This window comes from Neophocaena asiaeorientalis, unplaced genomic scaffold, assembly GCF_003031525.2.
Source record: "Neophocaena asiaeorientalis asiaeorientalis breed wild unplaced genomic scaffold, Neophocaena_asiaeorientalis_V1.1 scaffold340, whole genome shotgun sequence".
Classification (NCBI taxonomy): Eukaryota; Metazoa; Chordata; class Mammalia; order Artiodactyla; family Phocoenidae; genus Neophocaena; species Neophocaena asiaeorientalis.
Genome location: NW_020172733.1, coordinates 3,217,228 through 3,235,568, shown reverse-complemented (window position 1 = coordinate 3,235,568; position 18,341 = coordinate 3,217,228). Strand labels below are relative to the sequence as shown.

Here is an 18,341-nt window from a genome sequence, read left to right as displayed (position 1 = left end):
CACTTTATGTTTAAATGTGATATCTTAAAGAGGTATAAATAAATGAGGCTGCTCTAAAAACATGCAAGGTAATTTCATATCAAGGTTTCAAACGTAAGCTCTTTGAAAACTTCCTTTTCTTAAGTTCATTCTATATTTATCAAGTCAGTACATACGAAAAATTTTAACTCCTTTTGTATATTAAATAAAAGAGGAAAATCCTAAAAAGGGAAAGGAAAAACTTAGAATAATATCACTAGAGCAAAATTAATTGTTGACTTAAAACCTGAGAGTATTCAGAAAACTGTGACATGAGTGGTTTTAGTGCAGGAGAAACGTTGCTTCTTGTTTAATGTATATTTGATATAGTGTTTCCTCATCTTTTGAGAAGTGCCAGTGTTGTTGAATTTGGTCTCATAAAACAGAAACATTTTCATTTCTCTTGAGTAAACTTTTTACTTTTCTCTTGACAATTTGTTAGTAGACTTTACAGAATAATGTAAAATTTGGGGGGTAGCTATAGGGATTCTTGCTTACACTAGAACCTAAAAGCTTAAGAAAAATGTTCTCTTTAACTTTCATTATTTTGCTGTTCACTGAGTCTGTGTACACATATAGCAATGACCACCTATTTTTATATCTCCTGGACTTGTGAATAGCATTTAGAATTTTTTTCCTCATTAGGAAGTATAAGATGTAAAAGTATTGGTCAAATTTTAAATGAATATGTGTACTAAATAGTTCAGGAGCTAAAATACTAGTTTCATTCTTATTCTATATTCAGAATTTTAGAAGTAAGAGTAATTAAGAAATGTACTTTAAGAATCCCAGACTGTGTATTTCCAGACAACAACCACTTTTTCTTAATCCTTAGTAATTTATATAAGGCACTGATTCAAGAAGAATAAGCACGATATCATCTTTCAAAGATAAAATGAAATTAAGTCTGCTATGCTATTCAGATTTTTCTTTCAGCAGTACTAGCCTCCTGTCTGTTCTGCTTTTTGTGAAAGTTAACTTGTGTAAACTTCTATTGCAGGTTATAATGTCGTTGTAAAGATTCCCCCAGGAGCAACAAACATTGATATTCTTCAGCACAGCTATTCTGGAAAACCAGAAGATGACAATTACCTGGGTAAACATTTTTAGTTAAACAGCAGCCAGTATGTGGTTCGTGTGCAATTTCACAGAGGTCTGTGGGTGCTGTAAATTCTTGGAAGGCAAGAAGAGCCCCTTGAACAAACATGCAATTTCAGTTCACACTGAGCTTAAGTCATCTGACTCCCTATGTGTGATTTCTTTTTGAGCTACACACCATATCCTATCTTAAAAATCCTTAACTAAATTCTGGAAAGTAAATTAAACGTTTTTTCCCATGAGGGTGTTTTAGAAAACCAGAGGTTATATTCAGTTAAAGTTGTGTTGTGTATTTAGAATAAAATCCTCTATCCTTCTATCTTTATCTAAGGTTAATTATAGACCTCTTTGGGGTTAAATGTTTTAAAGAATTTTCTTAAATGTCTTTACCATGTAGCAAAAGTCTTTAAATACAACTTTTACAAAGCTCTTATGTTACAGAAAGGCAGAAAGAACTATGGTTTCATATTTTTAGATGTTAATGAGTATAGTTATAGTATATTGTCCTTTAGCTAATTCTAGAGTATAAATTTCAGTTGTTGTTTATTTTTGGAAATTAGCTTTTAGGCTTAAAGAATTTCACTTAGGCCCAGAGATGAAAAGTATGCTTTACAAACCTTTTCTTTGTGTCTGATAAATACCTTAATATTGACTAATTCGTAATTCACCAAACTGGTGATGCAAAGCTGATAATGAGAAAGTACCTGCTTCACATTAATGAAATGTGAAATATTGGCCCAAGTAATCAACTCTTCTAACTTGAAATCTGAATATGTAATGAACAGCTTATCTCAAGAATTATATTTGGCATTATAGAGTCAATTGTAAAGAGAACGACCGCTGAATAGATGCAGGTTTTCCTTTTGGGATGATGAAAAAGTTTTAGAACTAAGTAGAGGCGGTGGTTATACAATATTGTGAATGTACTAAGTGCTATCAAATTCTTCAGTTTAAAATGGTTAATTCTATGTTATGTCCATTTCACCTCTATAAAAAATGCAAAAAATTTCCCAAAGAAAATCAAATGTAAATGTTTTAACATTTTACATTTAGTTGCAATTCTTTTTGCATATACATAGATATATGCTACCATATTTTAGATAATTTAATATGTCTCTCTTAGGATCCAAATATAGATATTTGGGTTCTGCCCAAGTTTAAAAATTGGAAATGTTCACCAATAAAGTATCACTATACTTTGTAAAAGAACTACTAATGGAAATATCAAAATCTAAATGGAGTGAGCAAAATAAACATGTGAAGTCATTAGAAAGGACTTGTAAAATATTTATATTTATGAAATTTGCTTTTGGTAACTAAAAATAATGAAATGTATACAATTTTTCTCAGTAAAGTTTTGTTTATTTCCCTTAGTTTTAATGTAACTGGTAGTCCCTTAAATAGGCCTATACGCTTCTGATAATGTCCAGATTTTCATTTTATAGGATAAATGTGGAACTTTATTTGTTCTTCATTGAATTCAGTGCAATGTATAAAGACAATCACAATAGTCCATACAGACACAGGAACACCAAATGTCTTTGGCAGTAATCCCTTCATGGTTGCTTTGAGGTGTGTAGTATTTAGTAAGTTTAATCATAGGTAATTTGTATGCTTTGGGTGGGGTTCCCTGGAAGACCAAACAAATGTTTTCCAAAACAGTTATTCCACTGAGAAGTAAAGCAGCAAAAATGTATTTTATTAATATGGAGTTTTTATTAGTACAAAATTGAAAATATCATATATCCTCTTGAAAGTTAAAAAAAAGCACAGTGCTTTTTTACAGTTTATACACTTTTACAAACACTTTCCAAATTTGATTCCGATTAAAAGCCTGTGAGGTAAGAATTTTTATTATTCCTCTTATGCAGTTAGGAAGCAAGTAGTTTATCCAAGATCACATAGTAATTAATTGGAACAACTTGAATTTAAACCAGTTGTTCTAATACCAAATTCTGTGGTCTTTTTACTACCACATCACTGTGGACACCATGTACTTTTTGCGTTTAAAAAGTAACAACAACAAAAAAATAAATAAATACATATTGTTACATACTCTATTATATACATATGTAAATATTAGTATATAGATAGACATAAGGATACATATTTGATAGGCTGATATTAATACCTGTCATTGGGGAAAAAGAGAGAATAAGAAGGGGTAAGAACAGAGAGGGAGGTCAGAGGATTCCGAAAAGCAGCAGTCACTCACGTATGCGTAAGCAGTGATGAATGCCTTGCCATGAAGAAGATCCAGATGTTTACTGAGAGAGGAGTGGAGAGGCATGGCCTTTTAGAACGTTGACGCTAGAGTGTTGAAGCTTTGTACATTTTTTCCAAGATAAGCATTAACGAAATGCCGCAGCAGTCTGGCTGCCCTTTCTTTCCTCACCATGGGTGACCAGGATTGATTTAGCTGATCTGTCTGCAGGCCCGTGCATGACTTCTTTCTGTTTTCCCACTTCTTGTGTGTCTCTCCCAGAGCTGCACACCTTGTGGAACATGACCTTCTCAGAAGGAAAAATTATGGGGTGAATTTATTTTCATGTCTTTGGCTGATGTGCTGAAGTTTCCCTGCATATGGCTTAGATACCACTTTACAGTAAAATAAAGTTTATTTCCTCCATATTAATTTATGTTTATATTTTCTAATTTCAAAAAAGGATGTGAATTATAAAAGTTAAAAATGCTTCTGTACCATTGAGTGGTTTTGCTATTTCATGAGTACTCTCCTTTTACAGCATTATCAGACACTCAAGGGAATTTTCTTTTGAATGGGAATTTTGTTGTAAGTATGTCCAAAAAGGAAATCAATGTACAAGGAGCTATTTTTGAATACAGTGGTTCAAACAACTCGATTGAAAGAATTAATAGTACTGATCGGCTGGAAGAAGAACTTCTTTTGCAGGTAAATTCTCAGTAGTCGTTAATAAGACAGTTTTAATCATGTTAGTAAAGTATGATGCTTAAGTGCTTTGCATTTATTATTAAACATAAAAATTATATCTTTTAAGAGTATATCTTTTATGAATTAATGGTATGCTCCTTTGTATTTTTATTGAGGTTTTATGTGTGGGTAATCTCTACAACCCTGATGTACGTTATTCCTTCAATATCCCCATGGAAGAGAAGAGTGATCTGTTCACGTGGGACCCATATGGACCATGGCAAGACTGTACAAAAATGTGTCAAGGTACACTGGTATTAAATGAAAGAGACAAAAGTTCAGCTCTGCATGCTGGTATAATCTGGGGTGATCTTGAGTCTGACTGCCTGTGGAATCCACGCATGTACACCACACAGACATACAGACGTTTTCTGTCTTTTTTTCTCTTCCTGCTTTTCTCCCCACTTATTCTTTGGTTCTTATACTTAACAGCCTCCCTTATCTCTACCCTTTTCAACGTTCTCCATCACTGCTTCTTCCCTATCACGTCCTCGTTCTCTTTCTCACCGTCACAGAAGGGTTCTCTAACTGGGACTCTGTTTCCCAGTGAAATACCCACCCTCTTGTCCTTTCCCCTCAACACACTTTCCCAGCCACCCATCTCCCTCTTTTAGTGTTGGAGTGTCAACATTCTCTCATTCTTTTATTTCCCTTCCCTGACCACAAGGAAATGTGTTTGTACTGATGGATGGGTAACTGAAAGGAATACAGAGGGAGATGGAAAAACAGCGAAATTTGTAGTAGAGAAAGCAAATGAAGAGACTGGTGTCTTTGGGCAATCTGTAATTACGAATACCTAGTTGTGTGATGCTACATTTGTGCAAATCAGTAAATGTTTATTGAGAGGCTACTTTGTTTTGGATTATTAGGACCCTGAATTTGCATGAAAGCTTTAAAGTCATATGGATGAAACAGAGGCATGCGTAGGTCACCTTAGTTTTAAATGGTAAATGCAATGCTACAGGTATGCACGGAGAAGACCCCAGGAAAGATGGAGGGGGCAGTTTGAGGAGGTGAAAGGGGAAGATATAGGGAAGTTTGTATAGAATGGAAAGGTAGTTCCGATGGGGACTAGAGACAAGTTTTGGCAATTAGGGGAGCAGTGAGTCAGAAGAGAGGCAGATCAGAACAGTATGGAAAAGAGCTGAGAGAAGGTAGGTGGCCAGAGGCAGTGATCACAGATGATGGAAACATGCGGGACATTTTAACAAACTGACCTCAAGGTGCCAAAGAAATTGTGGTATCCCGTTCAAAAAAAGGCACAGACTTCGTCCTGTGGTGTTGGGACAGGGGTGCCCAGATGATAGCATGGAAACAGGCATTCCTGTTTGAGCAGTGTCTCCGGGGAGGGAGACTGAAATAGATGATGCCAGGCTGACTGGGACAACGCTGTAAGTAGGAACAAAGCTTTAGGAACACAGGAGATGGAGGAATTCATTTTGACGAAAGACCCTGGTTATGCTTTATAGAAGAGAATTTCGGTTTGGGGAGCTGGGACAAGCATTCCAGCATAACTGGGTAAGCTGGTCTGTGGCAGTGGATATGGGGAGCTAGAAGAAACCTAAGTAACAGTTGAGTGAAAGAACATTCTAAAATGTGGGGAACACACCAAATAAAAAATAACAAGATCCAAATGAAAGGTGGGATGAGGCATTCTGAGATAGTTTGGAAGTCTGAACCAGGAGAGCTCTCTTGTGTGCAGGAGGAAAGGAGCTATTAAATCAATTGCCACAACATATACTATGATTATAGCTCCTTTGATGTGTGTGTGTAACTTTTGGGTTTCTTTAAAGTGAAGTTTCTTCAGTTTTGTTAACTTGTTTCCTGTATACTGAAAATGATCAGTCCCCCAACTTTTTGTGAGTGCTATAAATTTTGTCTTAATATTTTGAAGCACATTATTCAAGGTATCAGTTTCACTTTTCCTTTATTTTCCCTCATCTGTTGCTCCTGTGGCCCTCTTCTCTCCTGCTCTAACTTGGCCGTGTTGCTTTTCAGGCCTGTTACACGGCTGTCATCATGCACTTTCCCTTTTTTATGTATTTGATTCCCTGTGTTCTAAATCCTATGAATTCCTCTTTTTATTTCCTCCATTGTGGGGAACATATCTGTCAGTACTTTCCTGAGAAAGAGAGGCAGGTTTTTGAAATTTTTTTTCTCTCTGAAAATAGCATTATTCTATTCGCGCATTGGATTGATAGCTTGGCTCATATAAAATTCTAAACTAGATTTTTTTCCTTTAGAATGTTGAAAATCTTGTTTTCTGGCTCATTTTCTGATTTCCTGTGCTTGGATATGACACTTCCTGATGTGGAAGTTTTGTTTCTCCCCACCTTAATTCTGGTGGTGTGGACTATCAAGACAATGTGTGTCGGTGTGGCTTTTTTATTCGTCTATTTTCCTAGGTAATTAGGATGCATTCCAATCAGGAAACATAGATTCTTTGACTTGAGAAGTTTTGTGCATGATTTCTTTGATAATTTCTTCACGGTATTGTCTGGATATCCAGCCTCCTGGACTGATCTCTTATCTCCTAATTTCCTCTCCAAATGTACCTTGTTTTCTTAATGTTTCTTCTCAACAGCTTGCTTTTGTTTCATGGATGCAATACCCATGTCCTTGAGAGTATTAATCTTAGTCTTGTAAGTTTCTTCTGCCCCCTGACATGTCTATTTCATCTTAGTTCTGTTTTGCTTCTGCTTCTTTTGGTCTCTTTTGTGTGAGTGACTTTCCTAAAGTGTCTGCTGATCCTTTGCTGTTTGTTCATATTTAAGACTAAAGTACTAACTGAAAGTCCTGTGTTGGTTAGATAAGTCAACCCTCATTATAGAGTAATTGGATCTCTAAGTAGCCCTTTCTTGTGTCACTGGGGGAGAAGCCCCAAATGTCATTGTCATTTGACCTTTTTTCTTGGGCTGAAGAGTTTTCCAAGAGAGGAATTCTCCCATCTTCTGATGGTCAGTTAGGGGATGGGAGAAACCATAAAAATTGGCTTGGAGCCAGAGGGAAATGGAGGGAGAGCCCAGTGGGCCTGGGTCTCATCATTCAGTATGGAACTTTTACTGAATACCCCTATTTTTAGTACAACTTCGTTTTTTAGTACAACTCCCTAACTTCCCTCAGCTGCTGTGTCTGTGCCCTCAAGTTCACCTTCTCTAGAGCTTTGCTGTCCAATATGGTAGCCACTAGCCACATGTGGCTAGCCCATTGAAATGTGTGTGAAATGCACAATGAATTCTATAGACTTAGTATGAAAAAAGAATGTAAAATACATCATCAATAATGTTTACATTGCTATCAGGTGGAAATGATCCTATTTGCATATTTGGATACTTCTATCTTTGTACTTCTTAATGTCACTACAAGACAATGTAAAATTACATATGGTTCACGTCATGTTTTTATTGGACAGTGCTGCTCTCAATGAGAAGGTAGGAGTCTGACCGATCTTCATAAATAGTATTCAGTCACTTCTCCATTTTTTCAGGCCTGCCCCTCACACATTCACCTCTTTAGAGGAACCTGGTGTTTTTGACTCCTGGACTTTGCTTGGATTCTGTGGCATGAATGGTTTGTTTCTTACTGTCTTCCTCCACGGCCTTAGATTTCAGCTTCCTTGGCTCTACTACAATAGTTATTTCCATCTTCTTTTCATATTCAGAATTTCCTTTTCTTGCCTACTGTGTTTCCTTCTTTATTCTTTTTGTTCCTTCAGGTTTTTGCCTTTTCAAAATTCTTTATAGTTACCTCAGATGGTATTTAGGAAGGAGCAGAGATAAAAATGCATGTTCATGTTTAACTAACTGAAAGTATACAGTTGAACTTGGATAAAACAGAAATTTGATCATGGCACTGATGGCTTAAACTTATTCCTGTCTCCTCATTGCAGGAAGTGCAAAGTTCAGTCTACTCTGGCCCCTGTGGCTTCTCTTAGTTTGCTTTTGCTGTGGTTATGCCCCGTACAAACAACCACCAAGTCTCAATGACTTAGAACAACAAAGGTTTATTTCTCGCTCATACTATGTGTTGGCTGCTAATTGGCTCTGACTCTTCTCCAGCTTGGTATCTGCATCCATGTCATTTTTCAAAAAAAAATTAATAGACTTTATTTTTTTAAAGAAGTTTTAGGTTTAGGGCTTCCCTGGTGGTGCAGTGGTTGAGAGTCCGCCTGCCAGTGCAGGGAACACGGGTTCATGCCCCGGTCCGGGAAGATCCCACATGCCACGGAGTGGCTGGGCCCCCGAGCCATGGCCGCTGAGCTTGCGCATCCAGAGCCTGTGCTCCTCAACGGGAGAGGCCACAACAGTGAGAGGCCCGCGTACCGCAAAAAAAAAAAAAGAAGTTTTAGGTTTATAGAAAAGTTAACAGAAAGTACAGAAAATTTTCATATTCCCCCTTCTTCCATACCCTCTCTCCCCAGTTCCCCTATTATTATCATCTTGCGTTTGTGTTGCACATTTATTACAATTGATCCATTATTATGAACTAAAGTCTGTCAGTACTGCCTTTTTCATTCATGATTCCAGGCTGAAAGATCAGCCCCATCTGGGAAAGGCTATTTTAGAGACGGAGGGAAAAGGGAAAGAGAGTTGGCAGAAGCATACCGTGGCTTTTAGAGCTTCTGCTTGGAACTGGAATAGGTCACATCCCCTTACAGGTGGTTGTCATAAGCCTGATGTCAATGGGCAGCGAAGTCTGCTCCTCCTATAGGAAGTTATAGTAACACTGTAGCAAGTGGAGACTGTAATTTTGTTACAGGGAAAAGGGAAGCAAATAATGGGGAACAGGGGTGTAGTGTATCATGTATTGTGTATCCTGTATCATGTATCGTCAGCACTGACCCTGGCCACTCAGTTCTCTATTAACAACACTTCAATACAGCTATAATAAATTTCTTTCTACTCCACACCTGTCCCACCTTCCCTTATGTCTCTCTACTAAGCAAACTCCTCAGTGTTTCAGGACTCAGCTTGCTTATTGCAGAAAGTCATTCCTGACTAGATCAATATGCTAGCCTATTTGTATGCTATGTTGGAATTTTTTTTTTTTTTTTGCTTTCTTAGCTTAATCCTTCAGGCTATTAGCAGAAGTCAATGATTATGCAACATCTCCTTATGTGAATTTTCCTTTAATTTTAAATTTTCATTTGGCTTTGGCCAAGGTCTTCATAGAAGAAAAATTATCTGCGTACGTAAGAGTGATCATATGGTAGTGTCTGATCAAAGATGTGACCACTTACCACTTCCATTGTTGGTGACTGAAAGGTGCAATACAGACTGTGAACTAAGGTAAGTAAAAGAGAAATAATGTATAATGTAACCAGGTTAAAATCAGTAAGTGAGGTAAGATGTAAGCATCTAGTGTAGTGCCTCTCACAGGGTGGACATGTAATTAATGTCTATCCTTTGCCCCTTCGGTTAAAAAACTTTAGACTCACTAACTTATTGTGAAACTCGGCAATTGGTTTGAGTTTTTTATTCATAGTATTTGCTGAGTTCCAGTATAGAGGCCTCAATATTTTGTGTAAGAAATCGAATCAAATTTGTCTGTAAAATAAATACAGGAAAACTCTAATCTGAAAACCTACGGTTTAAAGATCTGAAACAATACATTTTGTAGCACTATCCTATAATTCTCATTGAACTCATGAACCAATAAACTTTTAAAGTTTGAGGATTAATCAATAAATTGATTTCTATATCTTATCAGCATTTTGTCCGTTAAACGTTAGGAACGTGATCCTAGATCATGGCAGAAAGTTTGTTCTTCTAAAATTCTTGTTATTTGATTATCTGTGATGGGTTTTAGAGTGAAGCTAAGAGCAATAACCCCCATATAGCAGGTGACAGTCAACTTTCAGGGATGGCCAGAACCTCTTTGACTCAGCAAGGATGAGAATTTTTATGTATTTATGGTGGTATCTGAAGGCCTATAGTGAAAGGCTAATGACAGAACAGCCTGTACAAGGTGCATCCTCTACATTGCAGTAGAGTGAAGCACAGTGAAACCCTTGAGGTGCAGGTGGGATGGAAAGGAACTCCATGAATTCTCTTATCTGCTGTACTAGTGCACTCATATTGTCTGAGAGATTGCTAGACTGTAATTGAGATAATGTGGCTCAAACTGGCAGATTTTACTTGTGGAAAAAAATGTTTTCCCTGGAAACATGTCTAAAAATAGATTACTTGAGTTAATGAGAAAATGTGATATGCCTTACAAAAACCAAGTTTACCAACTTGTAAAGGCTTTATCTTTATTGATGTAGTCATATTCCCAGATATTCCCTGATCCTCAGTCAAATAAAGGTTGCATAGGGAGGCACTCCCTGATGATGAGTCAAATATATTCAGTTCTAGTCTTAAATCTTCTACTACGTAACTGAGCAATCTTGATCTCAACTAGTTGTTTTCAAAGGTCTAGCGGGAGGCGTGGGTTCCTAGGACCTCCAAAGCTGCCTCCAAGTGCCTGTATAGCTGGTTCCCTACTTCCGTCTTTAACCAGACACTCCATGTTTATGTATTTGGAGTGCAAGTTAGATTTTATTTGGAAAAAAAGTAAGATTTCTGACAAGTCAGGCGTTCATACCATTTGAATGTACAGCACCTCTGGTCTTCATTTTCTCATCTATAAAATGAAAGTTTGGGCTCTGTGATGTCTAAGAAGTTTTCATCCCTAAATCAATGATACATCAAATATTTTTAGGTAGCTTGTCCATTAATTGCAACAAAATTTTAAAGATGAATGATATGCCTGAGTTTCTGTGAATCCATTTTTAAATTGTGTTCATTGGCATACCTCCTAAATGTAATAACATCATTTTTTGAAGGTGGCACATCATTGGCAAAAGTGAATGTTCATCCCTTTGTGGTCAAGGATATAAGTCATTGGACATCCACTGTATGAAGTATTCCATTCATAAAGGACATACTGTTCCAGTAGATGACCACTACTGTGGTGACCAGCTTAAACCTCCGACCCGAGAACCCTGCCATGGTGACTGTGTCTTAACAAGGTGGCATTATTCAGAATGGTCCCAGGTACAAAGAAAAAGATTGCTTAAGAAAAGTTGCTCCTTTTTTTTTACCTCTAATTAAATATTTGTCACTCTAAAGTTTTGTTAAAATTTTAATTTTGTGTCCGTTTGTCACCACTTTTCTTTTTTTAATCAGTGTTCCAGGAGTTGTGGAGCAGGGGAGAGGTCTCGAGAATCTTACTGTATAAATAACTTTGGCCACCGTCTTGCTGACAGAGAATGCCAGGAACTTCCCCGAGTGACAACTGAGAATTGCAATGAATTTTCCTGTCCCAGTTGGGCCACTAGTGAGTGGAGTGAGGTAACATTAAACCCATGAGGCTTAGAACTGTTATAACATTGTGTAGGAGAGCTTTGCAATCGAAGGCTATATAATTCAAAAAAATATTTCAATTTATTTTATCATGTGGTAAATAACTTTATCAAGGTAGTAAAACATTTAAAAATGGTTCGTTCTTTAACTGTTTACAATATCTGGCCAACAATGACATACTGATGTTTAATCTATAACCACTTTCATAGTGTCCACAGTAGGCTGAGATATACACTTGTTCTAAGGTTAGTTTTGTACCTTTGTTTCTGGAACAAATGGATGTTGCACTGGGATTTGGGCAGCAGAAGTTTGGGATGGCTGATTTTACCCCGTGTATATCTCTGATTTTTCTGAGGAGTAAAGGGAAAATGTCCTTAGGAATGGTCTTTCAACTGTATTTGAATATGCAAATTGATCATTCATTATATATTTTGTAGGTATATGTGCTGACTAATACTGAAAATAATGGTCAGTTGTATTCTTACAGTGTCTTGTTACATGTGGAAAAGGAACAAGGCAGCGGCAGGTGTGGTGTCAACTGAATGAAGATCACTTGAGTGATGGCTTCTGTGATCCAAGCACCAAGCCTGAGTCTTTGAGACCATGTGAGCTTCATGCATGTGCTTCCTGGCAAGTAGGACCATGGAGTTCTGTGAGTATATGATAAGGGTTTTTCTACTGTAATCCATCATTACAGAATAACACAGAACTTGTGGTGTATTCACTCTTTAGTGGCTGCATCTAAATTTGGGTGTTTTTTTGGAAAAAGATTCCTGAAATGTAAATCCCTACCTGCACAATTTTGTCAGTACTGCTAATGTTGCTGTGGTAAATATTCTAGCTTTGCTTTTTAATTCAGTTTTGTTAAGAAAAATGCTACAAATTTTATGTTTTCACAAGGAACCATATTCAATATCCTGTAATAAACCGTAATGGAAAATAATATGAAAAAGAATATATATATAAATAACTGAATCACTTTGCTATACACCAGAAACTAACATAATGTTGTAAATCAACTATACTTCAATAAAAAACTTTTTATGCTTTCATCCGCTTTATTTAAACTATAGACATTTTCATGTTCGGTGTCTAAATTATTATCTTTACTGTATTTAGAGTAGGCATTGTTGGGAAGTTTTGCCAAACAGGCGGCTAGGAATCTGCTGGATGAGGGTGGGCAGCTTATTATCCTACACAGGTTGCCACAGTTGCTGGGAAACCTTCTCTCATCTGCCCTTTAACTCTGTCCTATGCTCTTCCTTTATCTCTTTGAAATTTACTTAGCGTATTAAATGACATGCATGCACCAGGTCGATTTTGAAAAGTATTTAGTTTCTCTAAACTGTATTGACTCTGCCTTCAAAATATCAGGCTTCTATTGATATTTTTACATGATAACTTTAAAGATATAATAATTGTCCATTTTAACTTCACTATTTTATTAGCATCTCCATAAATTTGAATAAAGATGTGTGTTGATTCAGTTTGCTCATTTTAAGTCTAGAATCTGGTATAAAGGACTAATAAAAATATCTACTGAAAGTATATTCTTAACTGTCTATTTACAAAGAAAATTAAGTTTATGTAATTTTTGAACAATGGTGTTTGGTATCTGCTTATATTCTTTCAGTGCACAGCCACGTGTGGACAGGGGTACCAGATGCGTGCTGTGAAATGTGTCAATGAGCTACTTAGTGCAGTGCTAGATGATAGAGTGTGCCATGGAGCTAGTCGCCCAAGTGACAGGCAGGTAAAGGACACCTCTTCATGGATTATAAACAAAAATGTTTGATACAGGAGGACTATTGATATGTTAAAATTATTTCCATACGTATTTTTTCCATTTAAACTTCTATGCCTTAAAAATGTATGTGGGTGACTTCCCTGGTGGTCCAGTGGCAAAGGCTCCGTGCTCCCAATGCAGGGGGCCTGGGTTCAATCCCTGGTTAGGGAACTAGATCCTGCATGCTGCAACTAAGACCTGGCACAGCCAAATAAATAAATAAATAAATATTTTTTACAAAAGGTATGTGGGCATCAGAAAGTATATTGTTCTTGGTTTTGCCAGCTTTATTGATGCATTTTTTTTACTCTTTATCTGCCATTGGATCATTCATTTAACTTATATTTCCATCCTTTGAACTGCAGAAGGCTGAACCTCTAAAGCGTGTCATACTGCCTAAGGGAGCCTCCTGTGTTCATTCAGGAGGTTTCAGCTTAGTGGTATTTTTGAAGGACTATTACTCTTTGCTTTTCAACCATCAGGCAGAATCATCCAAACTTTAGCCTTCAGAGTCATACTATCCACTTCTAGCCCTTTTTTCCCGGACGGGGGCGACCGGGGCACGAACCCGCATCCCCTGCATCGGCAGGCGGACTCTCAACCACTGCGCCACCAGGGAAGCCCATATTTTGTACTTTTGAAAAATATAAACCTTTACATCGCTTCTTTGTAGTTTAGAGTGCAAATGTTCTTTACTTATATATGTGGAGGATGAAATGAAGTATAGAATTTAGTATAAAGCAGAATGTTAATTAATTCATTGATGTTTTGTGAGACCCATTTTTCTTTTGAACAGGACTGTATTGTTACACCTTGCCCAATTATCCCTAAAATTGGGGCCACTTCATTACCAGCCCTTCCCATGGGAAAGATAGCACAATGGCGATATGGTTCTTGGACCCCAGTAAGTGAATTCCTTTAAGAGGTACAGTGTTTCTACTATGGAGCCTTTCAGACATCCACAAAATAGTTGCTACAGATTTGCCAAATTAATGTATGCATTCATTCTCAGGTATTTTGATGAATATAAGGTTTAGAATTAGATAATTTAATGACTAAATCCTGTTCTGCCTTTCAAGAGCTCTGTGTCTCTGAGAAGAAATTTAAGTTTTCTAGCTCTATTTTCTGATCTACCAAATGGGGATGATAATATTTATTGATTATTTTTTTAACTTTTATTTTATTTTACAGCAGGTTCTTATTAGTTATCTATTTTATACATATTAGCGTATACATTTCAATCCCAATCTCCCAATTCATCCCACCACCACCACCCCACTTTACCCCCTTGGTGTCCATACGTTTGTTCTCTACATCTGTGTCTCTATTTCTGCCTTGCAAACCAGTTCAGGGGATGATAATATTTATGTCCCAGGTTGTTATGAGAAGCAGATGTGATGCTTTTTATCAGCCTTTATTTAAACTACCACATATTCATGTTGTTTTTCTAAACTGAAGCCTTTAATCTATTCGGAGTATATACTCACTTTAGTATATATGATAATATATACTAAATATATGAAAGATAGATATATGAAAATATATGAAAGATATATTTTTAAGTTTCACATATTCTCTGAATATTTTAATTATGAGAGCCTATCTACTCTATTACCTAGGTCTTCAAAAGTTATCTTAAATGATATCTTAAGATTCTCTTACATAAAATATTTTCTGTTCTTTTTTAAATTTTGGCAATCAACTAATCAATATTCCTAGAAGCTGAGTATTTTGTTTCATTACCACAAATATCTGATTTGTGAAATTTATTTTCTAAACTCATTGGGATATTCACTGCCCTGTCTTTGACTCAGAAATGATGCCAGGTGATAGTATTTATAATTTAACTTTTTTCAATAAACTTGAGGTTTAGAAATTTGAACAACAGCCAAGTGTAAGGGATGTGGAAATGTCCTGTATAACTCCTTGGTATTATTCAATTTTTGTTAGTGCTCTGTGTCTTGTGGAAGAGGGAATCAAGCCCGCTATGTAAGCTGTCGTGATGCTCACGATGGAATAGCAGATGAATCATATTGTGCCCACTTACCCCGACCAGCTGAAATAGCTGTCTGTTTTAGCCCTTGTGGAGAGTGGCAAACAGGGAATTGGTCACCTGTAAGTATTTTTATGTGAAAAAAATGAAATGAAAAATTTAAATATAATACTTGCTATTTAAGATAATGTAGTTTATTGGCTGAATTTGTGATCAGTGTTCAGCTTCCTGTGGCCATGGAAAAACAACTCGACAAGTTTTATGCATCAACTATCATCAGCCAATTAATGAGAATTACTGTGACCCTGAAGTCCGCCCTGTGATAGAACAAGAATGTAACCTGGCAGCCTGCCCTCCCACATACAGCCACTTTCCGAGTTCCTCTGAGCAGCCAAGCCATTTACCAGGCAGGAATTTTCCATTAACTCACAAACCAGAAGATAATCAAAATCAGGGGGTCCATCCATCAATCAGAGGAAACCAGTGGAGAACAGGACCATGGGGATCAGTAAGCCCTCTTTATTGAGTTATACTAATTCTGTAATTTTGTTATGTTATATGGCCTTTTAACAGATATGTATGTAATGACATCAAATGCTTTTAATGCTAAATTTTTCTGAAGATCAGTAGTTTAAATCTTAAAAGGATTAAGCAATTTTTGATGCAGATTACAAATCCCCAGAGTTCTTATTGAATTATACAGTAATGTGATATTATGATTACAGAGGAATGCACTTGAAAACCATCTCAGAGTTTATTATAGTAAAAATAAAAGAAAATCTTTTAAGTGTTAAGACTACCAGTGTTTATGAAGAAAAAAGCCCCAAAAACCCAGAAATTACTCTGATAGCAGTGCAGTAAGCTGGAATAAAATCATGATTACTAGAAAAGGTACAACTGTGGTTCATATTTTATATGAGAGTAAAGATACCAAAAAAGAAAAACAATGTGAAAGTTTAGTAACTTAACATTATCTTTTGGTTTTTTTCCTTCTTAGTGAGACCTGAAGACTTTAATTCCTTTTTACTTAACACTTAGGACAAGGGTGAATTTCCTTTTGCAAGCTTTAAAACTTCACCTTTCCATCAACAAATTCTAATGAAACCACTAGTTAAAACCCAAGTGTTGGTTATGTTGGGTTAAATAAAACACATTATGTATTGAAAAAAAAAAACCCAAGTGTTTTTTGACAGATATTCTTGATTCAAATTATTATTCCAATGAGGGGGGTTTTAACGTGGAGAGCCTGAATTTGAGTCCAAGTACTGATTTTTTGTGGTGTTTTTTTGATGTAATTTTGTGCCATGGAATCTGCAGTTTGTGTGTTCCTGTGTTCCATCCTTTTCAGTGCTCTAGCAGTTGTGCTGGAGGTATTCAGCGTAGAGCTGTGGTTTGCCAGGATGAAAATGGACAAAGTGCCAGTTACTGCAATGCAGCCTCCAAACCCCCAGAATCAAAGCACTGTGATTCGGGGCCTTGTCCACGGTGGAGCTACGGAAGCTGGGGAGAAGTAAGTCATACTATCTCCTAAACTTGTGGAGATTATGACATCTCCCAAGACTGAAAGTTAAGCATTTCATATTGTTACTGTTGGATAATCTTACTTCACTATCCTAGAGAGAAAAGATTTTTTTTTAATTGAGTCAGTAAAAATATGTTCTTTTAATAGACATTGTGTCATGGTATAAATCACTCATTCATGATAGGAAATATATACTCCAGATTTTTAACAGAATCCTTTGTGCTAGCTAATAGGTCTGTGACCTACTAAAACCTCTCTAAAAGTAGTATATTACTGTTTTAATTTCTTAGAAAATTAGACGGATATAGACAATTAGAGTGATATATAGGCATGTTTATATCCATATCAAATGAAGGCTGAACCATTCATTTGGTGAATCTTAAATGGAGAGCTGTCAATTATTGAGTTCTTTCTTCATGTCCTGGCATTCTTTTAGGCACTGGGATTATGAAGATAGCTTTAAAAATGGTTATAATGAATACTAATTCCACCTATATTATGCATGAGAAAGAAGAAAGACTTATATTGGCTTTGGATGAATAAAACAAACTGCCTAATTTAATTAGTCAGATATTTTTGCTGAATGATTTTAGTACATATTTTCTCTCCATAAGGAGTTTGGAAATCATTGTTTAAAGATACACTCTGACCAGGTGCTAATAAATAGGAAGTACCTCTTTAAAATGTACTTTTACTATTTTCCAAAATGAAAGTAACTTTTTAATTTCTGAGTTAAATCTCATAGTGAAAATTCAAATAAAATGAAAAATTGTGAAAAGAACTTTTAACATTTGATACATTTCCTGCCAGACTTTTGTTCTGTATGGGTTCCAGAAATAGGTTCATACCATACATGCCACTTTGCCATCTGCTGTTTTCATGTAATATATATATACTGAACATCTTTCTATGTTTATAAATTTTGATCTCCCTTATTAGCTTTCATGGCTACACAGTCATCTTTTGATAGGATACCATACATTATGTAGTTAATACCTATTACAGTACCAATTCTCAAAATTTTGTCTTTTTAAAAAAATTGTAGAACTAAAACTTTGATTTATTTTTTACCCAGGAAGAAATGTTGAGAATTATAAGGATTCTTATATTTCTTATATAAGAATGTAAATATATTCTTATATATTTCTTATAATTATAAGATTATAAGAAAGGATAACTTTAAACTCTAGCAATACTGATTATGTACTCAACATTGAATAAAGCAATATAATATTCTTTTTGAAGCCACATAGTTTTGATTTTTCTTCTTATTTTTAGTGTACACAAACATGTGGAGGAGGAATAAAATCACGATTCGTAATATGTCTATTTCCCAATGGCCAAATGTCACGAGAGCAAAACTGTGAAATCTTAAACAAGCCACCTAGTGTGGTACAATGTCATGTGCATGCTTGCCCTGATGATGTATCATGGCATCGGGGACCATGGAAATCGGTACGATAGTATTCTTATTTTTATCCTTCTGTTTCGTTTTGTTTTTCTATGTTCCTTTTACTTTAATTTCCTCTCTTCATAAATTGTGATGCACATATTTTATCTTCTGATGTTTTTTTAAAGTAGACCATTGGCCCTCTTGGCTTGATAGTTTGAAAGAAGAATCATTCAAT

At 36.0% G+C, this 18,341-nt stretch overlaps 1 protein-coding gene across 1 annotated transcript in view; it reads left to right on the top strand.

Moving 5' to 3' along the window:
- Positions 1–18,341, top strand: part of ADAMTS20 (ADAM metallopeptidase with thrombospondin type 1 motif 20) — a 194,035-nt gene that overhangs the window by 103,785 nt on the left and 71,909 nt on the right. The window contains exons 16-28 of the mRNA XM_024740424.1: positions 1,019–1,114; positions 3,861–4,027; positions 4,183–4,312; positions 9,228–9,354; positions 10,893–11,103; positions 11,236–11,400; positions 11,900–12,064; positions 13,046–13,165; positions 13,995–14,102; positions 15,149–15,313; positions 15,409–15,699; positions 16,540–16,701; positions 17,992–18,168. Of these exons, the coding sequence (XP_024596192.1) occupies positions 1,019–1,114; positions 3,861–4,027; positions 4,183–4,312; positions 9,228–9,354; positions 10,893–11,103; positions 11,236–11,400; positions 11,900–12,064; positions 13,046–13,165; positions 13,995–14,102; positions 15,149–15,313; positions 15,409–15,699; positions 16,540–16,701; positions 17,992–18,168 (2,084 nt within the window). The remainder of the gene's footprint in view (positions 1–1,018; positions 1,115–3,860; positions 4,028–4,182; positions 4,313–9,227; positions 9,355–10,892; positions 11,104–11,235; positions 11,401–11,899; positions 12,065–13,045; positions 13,166–13,994; positions 14,103–15,148; positions 15,314–15,408; positions 15,700–16,539; positions 16,702–17,991; positions 18,169–18,341) is intronic.